The following is an 8,839-nucleotide window of genomic DNA, read 5'->3' on the forward strand; positions in this document are numbered from 1 at the left end:
TAAAAATTTCGTTAACCAACTTAGTTCCATTATGCTGAGGGAGCACATCTCTTACCTTTACTCCTTCACCATTGAATGCAATTTGATGAAACTTTCACAGAATCTTTATTTCATTCCATTGTACTCCCTATTTTAAATATTGATGCAAATCAATTTGGAGGTCAAAAGGTGTGTGTTATCAAATTGGGGATTGAGGTATTAATAATATTAGATTTATCTGAAATATGAAATAGGAGGCAGACACAGATCCAAGGACTGGCGTACCAGTGTACACCCCCCTAAATCGGTAAGAAAAAAAATTTTCACCACAGGTTTCACCCCATATTTTTTGCCTTTCTTTTTACAGCATTTAATTCAGTTCATGCCCCCTCAACTCAAATCCTGGATCTGCCCCTGGGTGATCAAACTTACATTCAACATGTATGATCAAAAATATTTATTGTTCCTCTGTATTACAGGCTGAATCTTGCACTTAAAAGATCTTGCATCACAGTATCATGTTGATAGATTTCAACTACCTTATATCTTTATAGATATAGAAGATATGGTGACTGTGCATTAAAACTGCGATATAACACAGCTTTTAACAGAACAGAAATTCATGATGTTACAGCTATTTTAATCTGGTTATACAGGTCATTCTACATTACATACACAGCATGCTAAGAAAGTGTTACTTATCACATCAAAATTGCACATAAATAGCTTGCACACATCAATCATACATTATTATTTCACCTATAAAGTATCCATGAAACAGTGGAAAGAAAATACACGTATATATAACAATAAAAAAAAAAATATATATTTCAGATATCATAAAATAAAACAACCTTTATAAAGCCATCAAGATTACCTTTAATTACTGGTATGAAATCAATAATTAGTACTAATTCGATCATTTTAATCTGTGGCAGATAGAGGCCCCCTAAGAAAATTGCAATTTAAAAAAATTGCTGAGAATTGGGCATGCCCCCAACCCCCCCCCCCAGCAAATTCTATCACTTTGTCATCCTCACTGGTGATCCTGTCAAGAAATTTTTTTTGCCCCCCCCTAAAACTCTGGATCCGCCACTGATTATCTATTAGCAAATATCAACTTGTAACAAATACAGTTGCACTGTTGTAAATACTAGAAATATATGGAGTTAATATCAGTTTCTATATCAGGTTTTCACCTCTCAATCTCTTGCTTACAGTAAGGTACAAAATGTTCTTACATTTGCAAGTACCACACTACATAATCCCAAACATTAGTGCTTCAATCTCATAAAAAGTAAATATTTTAATAAAAGATGTACACTGTAGGCATTCATCAAAGACATTTCAAACACAGACGTCTCTGATGAATACACATAGTATACATCATTTTATTTGAATACAGTAGTAATACATTCAAAACATAGTAAAGAGGCTTGTTACTTCTACAGTCAAGAAAATGAAATATATTAAAGGATGCCAAATAATTACAGCACATAAATCATCATATATATTACTTCATCAAATAATTTACATCTTAGCTGCACAGATGGGCCTACGATTCATTTGATTTATATATTTAAGGAACATTTGTACAAAATATGACTATCTATAGAAGTTTATTATCAAATACAAAAAATTATATCTCGAACAAAGGGAGCTTCCTTCAATTTACTAAGATGTACATTTTTGTATATGCATTCAATAATATGTCATTGTAACAGAAGTATGTACAACAAGAAGCCATTGTGCAAAATGGCTTATTAAGTTCGAACTGAAAAATAAAAATAAAAAAAACCTCTAAAATTCAGAGAGTTGTGGCAGTTAGTTCAATATATTTTAACCATTTTGTCAAACAGAAATCATCAGAAAATGAAACAAAGGGGGACAACAATTATAAAAAAAAATACAGGCATTTTACATACCAGTAAAAAAGAGAATCGGTGTACGTACATGTATATGCATATGGCTGTGCATGTGCAAGACATTCTTTACATGATTATATTCTTAGGAATTAAGGATGTGGAAATCGAAGTTAACTCTGGATTTGAAAAGTGGACTTTGTCCCTGCATTGTAGTTTAGTTTAAACATATTTTATTGCTCAAAGCAAAAGAGATCAGACACATGAATCACACTTAAGATGTCCTATCCAATATACAATATTACAAATAACTGAAACTGAGCATGCATCAAAATATATTAATGAGTGATGACAATGAGTGACGACAATTCCAGTGAACAGATGGGAAATTATACAATAAGGAATGTTTTACGATTTTTGATGAATTCTTGGGCATGTTTAGAAACACAGACATTTTTTTCAGATAGGGCATGACTACCTCTGGTAAGGAGTTAAAAAAAATAAAGGGAATGTTTCAGGTAGCCAATTTAATTTATTCCTAAGTACACATCTTTGGTCTGCATATAAAGGACAATCCATAAGGAAGTGACATACATCTTCAATTAACTCCCAACACATCGACAAGATGAATCAGAAACGATATTACACCTGAAAAGATCATGTTGAACAAATTTTGGTTTCTTGTAACATCACCTTCAAAATGGCAGTTTTCACAAGGCATTCTAAACCTGCATTTCCATAACATTCCATGATTCAATTTACTTTCTTCACATCGGGATTAAGACCACTTTTATTATAAAAAGCGATGCATGTTGTAATTCTGAAATTGCAGGCAGCAATTTTCAAAAGGAATCCAATTAATTTTTAGGGGTGTAGATGCACATAATTTTTAAAATGTATGAGTTAATGAAAAGCGCAGGCAAAAAAACTCCAAAAACTATAGGGCCCTCCGAAGAGGAAAAAATAATCCACTGCAGTGATAACCAGGTGTTGGTGCTTTTTGAAGACATTCTTTTGTATATAAACAAAAGTTAATGGACACCCAATGAGGATGACAGGGTGATTCCATTATACAATTATACATCTGAAAATGTGTTAGCAGTCATATAGAAAAAACTGGTGAAGGAAAGGTAGAAAAAAAATCCAGTCAGTTGGACCCTGGAGAGAATTAACTAGATTTATATGTATAAGCTTTTGAGCCTCTGAATTAAAATCTTACAGCAAAATCATAAATTCTAACATTTTTCAGTAAAGATGTACATGTATAAAAAATTACTACCTTTGAAATAAAACTTGTATCAAATTTTCCCATGATACTTCGCATAATATTAAGCAAACACATTTTGTGTTAACAAAATACAAGACCAATACTATACATGGTGTAAGTGTACAAAAATAGGTAATACACATCTGCTTTAAACTTATATTAAAATAAAATATATATTTTTATGATTTACACAGGAAGTACTAAGGCCAAAAAAATAGTGACATAAAATAGTGACATAAAAGTTTCCTTAAGTACATTGTCAACTTCTGTACTTGGAATATTTTTTTCTTTTACTTTGTCCATTTGAACTTCTAGTCCTCTTTTGGGAAAATGGCAACTCAGCAGTCCAAGTTTCATCGTCATCACTATCATCATCATAATTGTAATATGAGGATGTTTCATTGTCATTGTTCTCCATAAAAGGGACATATACACATGTTTCATTTGGTCGGTCATAAAGCGGTTCTATTCTGATACTAAATGGTGCCTTTGAACTTTTGACCTGACCAGCAGGTCGTTCAAGGGCTTGTTTAATTTCAGGGTATTTATCTGGTTTAGATGAAGGTTCAAAAGGTTCTTGAAATTTTACTCTCTTAATATTGCTAGCTTCCTGGGAAACTCTTTGAACAGCATTTGCTAATGTCCTAGTAAATTGTGCCCTAGCAAATTTAAGCCTTTCTTTTGAAGGCCAGACAATAGGTTGAATATTTTCCTTTGGTTGAATAGGAACAAATTCTGTTTTTGGTCTTCTTAAAATGTTATGAGGCATACACTCATTATCAAGTCTTCCTTGGCTGTTACCAATATTAGGGTCTGTCATTGCCAATCTCCTTTTTGAATTGGACATTTTTAACATGCCTTTTATTTCCGGTTTCATTGGTGTTGCTGACAATTTTTTTGCATCTGATATTTGTGGACTACATTGAAGAGGGAGGTTTGTAAATCCGTAATCAAGCTGATTTTTCATTAACTTCCCTTTTGGAGATTTCATCATTCTGTCAACAAAAGCTTTCCCTTTTGGTGATCTGATCATTTCGTTCATTGCAGCTTTCCCTTTTGGAGATTTCAGTATGTCTGTCAACATTCTGTCATCTAAGTCCATGTTGAATAGATTTTCTTCAAAATTAGAGAAAAAGTCTTTCTCCCACTCTTCAGATATGCTAATGTCTGTCATTTCCGACATAATATTTTCTGTCTTTATTTTGGATGGAGATAATGGCAACTTCATAGGACTGATTTGCAGGATGTCAGCTGACAACAAAGTTGGATCTTTGTCCATTTTGTCAGTATTAGTAATTGGGGAGAAAAATCCACTATCTAATGTTTCATTGCCACCTTTTCCTACTTTACATCTTCTTTCTGAAGGTGTTGAGCATTTACCATTATTCACAAACATACTGTATGCTGAAAAATAAAGGAGAGTGTAACTACATAATTCAGTAATATGTTTGAAAAACATGTACATGTGCATTTGTGCAAGTACTGCTATTACATGTACAGGGATCTCCATGGCTCACACTCAGGTTGGACAAATTTTCATTGTGGAGCATTTCCTTTTGCACAGAAAATAATTTGCAAACTAGAGGCTCAAGAGAGTCTAAATCACTCACCTGGTTAACCATTTGCTTATTTGAAAAACTTGAGAATGAGACAGGCTAAGTTAAAATCAACTAAATAGTCAAATGTAAGAAATGCTTTTCATAGCATTTTCATGACCTGAACCAGAATTTTGCTAAAGGCAACAATTTTTGAATTTTTTTTCAGAAACCTGTCTTCCATTTTTAGTATAGGCAGCCATATCTATTCACGGATTAAAAATCACAAGTCATTTTGAGCACAATACACTAAAGAACTACTATGCTTATTTTCATTCAATGATCTTAAGTGGTTTTAGAGAAGATGATTTTCAAAGTTGTACACGTGAAAAAAAAAAACAAAAAAAAAAACAACAACAAAAAAACTGTTTCAGGGGTCACAACTCCTACACAAGTCAATGAATGGTTTTGAAAATTTTGGCATAGGTCCTTCTCATGATGCATAACATTTTTACCCAATGCCAGAAATTTGGTAAAGGCAATGGTTTTTGAGTTATTTGCAAAAAACTGCCATTTGACCCCTATGTTCTACTTTCAGTAATGGCAATGGATTTTGAGAAGATTTTCAAAGTTGCACATGCGAAAAATGCAAAAAATGCAAAAAATGACAAGTTTAAAACCTGTCAGTCCAGTAGTTTCAGAGAAGATTTTAAAAAATTTGTCCACAACATGACAGACGCCAAGTGATGGCATAAGCTCACATGGCCTTTGGCCAGGTGAGCTAAAAAAAATGTATGATAAGGTAGAATGCAACATATTTAGTCAACAATGGTATTTTTTTTCTGTCTGTATTGTCTATTTTAATTATAGCAAGATAAAGATTTTCCTTCCCTAAGCTTGACCATAGGTCCACAGCTCTAGATAAAACCACTGGTACATGTAGGTATGGTCATTTTGTTGATACCATTCAGTGTTCTAGTTAGGATTTGAAAATAGAGGGGCACAGGGAAGAGGGCACTTTAAAGCATGGCATGTTTTTTTTTTCAATAAAAAAGGGACATTGATTTTGTATATTTGTGTTAAGTCAGTAGTTTGTATTCTTATTGCTTACCTGACAATTTTTGGAAATGAAGGTCGCAGCATAATTTGCAAACTGAGTAAATTTGACTGCATGATTAATATATGTATGACACCCTTATTATATTGAAAGACCTTTCTCAGATGACCAAGTGCTTTAAGAAATTTAACTCATGTATATAGAGGTGATTAGATCCCCTGCGAAGGAAAGAACTAAATTTACTCTGCTCTTGCAATGAGGCAACAAGCCAGCTATTGAAGGTGATAAGGGCAAGTAGTTCTTTACATTAATGACATATTGTGAGGTGAAATGTTGCATGAAATGTTACAAATATTCAATATTGCTCCAATTAAATACCAAAATCTTATGTATGTAAAAAAAATATTATTTTCTATAACTATTGCAACCACAACTTATGGAAAATGTCCTTTACTGTTGAAGATATAGAAATTTTTTCAAAATATTAAAAATTATAAGGGAGGTAACTGATATCTTGAATAAACAAACATGCGCAACATGCAATTGTTTACACCAGTAGTTCCACAAAATTTAGATCTGTTACCTTGAAAATATTTGTAAAATAGTTGTGCAGTAGAAATTAATTATTAACCAATGATTGGCTTCCATAAAATTGTTATAGATCCAATCGGGATTCACTTTCTACTTGTCAATCATTATCAGATAATTCTGGTCAGCTGATTGATCAACGATAATTACCTGAGGTTAATTACGAATGGATGTAGTTAATGAAGGTGACACTTCTTAATTGGCTTGGGGTAATTTATTAATAAGAGTGGAAATATTAAAGGGCCATTCAGGTAATTGTAAATGGGCACTAAAGGGGTACTAAATAGGGGCAGAGGGGCGTGGCGCGGCAACCCTTCATTTTGCCCTAGTTAGGGCACTGCCATTGAACCACATGCATTTAACAAATTCTTTCTAATTTAACAACAAAAACTTGGACAGTAAAACATCGTTTTTGTCGGAATTGTGTCATTAAACAATCCTTTAGAACTTTTGGGAGTCAATCTGTCGCATTTTCATTAAAGTTCTGCAAACTGAACTGCTTTTCTCGGTCAGATAATTGCAGACTGTTAAGACATCGTTGTATAAATTGTCTTCCTTTCTGTCAGATCATATCGATCTTTATCAAATTGAATTAAACCCTTGATACTTCCTATATTTTATTTATACATGTAATATTAAATGAAAAGTTTTCAAAATTTTGTTCATTAAAAAAAAAAAAAAAACAACAGTAGAAATCATTCAGCTTTTTTAATCTTATTGATTTTGCCAACGGTGATAATCATAAATTTAAGCCTGGAAATTACCAATCAAAACCTTGAAACTACCCTTAGAATAAACATGTGCGCTAATCATATAGATTTATGACAGGTAAAGGTGATTAATAAACAAGAGTAATTGGGAAATACAGTGCCAATTTGCAATGCAAGACGCAATTTTGAATACATGGCGCACACTAAATGAACATGTGGCGCTCGTTTTGAATTCATGGCACGGCACCATGCAAAAAGAGGCCATGGAGAACCCTGCATGTACCAATAGTTCATAGATATCCATTCACCAATACATGTAAATGAAAACAAATTCAATACAAAAAAATAAACAATTAGTATATGCTTAAGCTTACAAAGTATTTTTGATACACCAAAATCACAAGCCTAAGGGTCAGCAATGATCAAAATTTTTAAACTGGATTCATTGAGGTGGGTGGGGTGTTTTTGTACCACCTCTAAACAGATGGAAAACATTGTACAGTATGAGAAAAAGAGGTTTTATACTACTTTATAAATGACAGCAATTTGAAACTACATTACATACTGCAATCATTCTATTTAAGTACTGACTACATATTTACAATATACATGTACAGTCACTGACTGAATATGACTTGTGATTTCATTTGTACATTGCACATTGCTTAAAAGTTCAAATGCCACATGCTTCAAATAAATGTTTTTCTTGCTAATGTTTTTTCATTTAAACTTTTATTGCAGTAAAAAGAAATTATTGGAAACTTTAAAAAAATCAATCTTTTTTCCATTGTTCCTGTTACCTGATATTTCCTATTTCATGCCACTGTGTGATATTCAACTAAAAGATATTAACAATTTCCCTTGACAGTGTGTCATTCTGACATCATCAATATACATTTTGTACAGAATAACCTGAGTTTAAATGTCTTAACAGAACATCATATCTTGTCATATAGTATTACTGGGCACACTATTTTGTATCTCAGTCAACTTCAACAATGATGTCAGAAAATGTATATATACAAATGTAATATTATTAGGGTTGAACAGTTCAAGGTGCTGAGCAGTCTCACATTTTCCTAGTGGTTCTGACTCATCCATAATTATGATTTAACCTTTGACTTTAGAAGCACTTAGAGTCAATTGCAGTCTGAGAGGAAGTTAAAGTGTAATACTGAAAAAGGACCTTGACTAGTTTTGTATCTTTAACAAAACAAAATGTTGCTCACATTTTATTTGATTCATTAAAGTTTTGTTAAATTATGAAGAAAAAAATTAACCTTAATTCATGGAACTGTAAAATATCACTGCATAAAACTTCATCCTCATACAGGTTACACCTGCCTCCTATCAGTTTATACAAGGATTTTTATATAGTAATAAGTAGCCTACTGTAAAATCCTTGATTATATGAAGTACATTATGTTCATCATGTCAATACACTGAACATTATTTGTCTATTTGTCTTGCCACCAGTTTCAAGGTTTTAGTAGAGACACAAGAATTTTTTAAAGAAAAATACACAATCATCAGACAAAAGTAAGCTATGTATACCAGCTATGTAGGCTATGTTATGTAAACCATGACTGAAAAATATAATGAAAGAAGAGACTTCAGATTGACATGAAAAACAAAAAAAATACTAACAATCATTTTGAAAGAAAAGTGGTGTTTAAAGATATGTTAATATAAAAGCATTTTACCACTCAATATATATTGTTCAGAAGACACAAATCGTGATTTCTTCGTCTTATTTACATTTGACAGCTGTTATCAAATTCTAAGTTGGCGCCATTGGCCTCGTTCTGATACACATCCCGACAATAAATTTATCCAATCAA

General features: G+C 32.4%; 1 protein-coding gene across 2 annotated transcripts; it reads right to left on the reverse strand.

Moving 5' to 3' along the window:
* Nucleotides 1–3,223: 3,223 nt before the first annotated feature.
* On the reverse strand, nt 3,224–8,808 carry LOC148629030 (uncharacterized). 2 transcript variants are annotated; one of them, XM_088542689.1, is made up of 2 exons: nt 8,757–8,808; nt 3,224–4,512 (listed from the first exon to the last, which is right to left on the reverse strand). In XM_088542689.1, the coding sequence occupies exon 2, from the start codon at nt 4,502–4,504 to the stop codon at nt 3,368–3,370; it is 1,137 nt and encodes a 378-aa protein (XP_088398815.1). In that variant the 5' UTR covers nt 4,505–4,512; nt 8,757–8,808; the 3' UTR covers nt 3,224–3,367. The 2 variants fall into 2 exon arrangements, with proteins under 2 accessions (XP_088398815.1, XP_088398805.1); XM_088542679.1 differs by having other exon boundaries at nt 8,702–8,808.
* Between the last annotated feature and the right edge of the window lie 31 nt (nt 8,809–8,839).

The sequence above is a fragment of the Perna viridis genome, chromosome 1, assembly GCF_037379345.1.
Source record: "Perna viridis isolate PV_CMFRI_1.1 ecotype Kerala chromosome 1, ASM3737934v1, whole genome shotgun sequence".
NCBI classification, from domain to species: domain Eukaryota; kingdom Metazoa; phylum Mollusca; class Bivalvia; order Mytilida; family Mytilidae; genus Perna; species Perna viridis.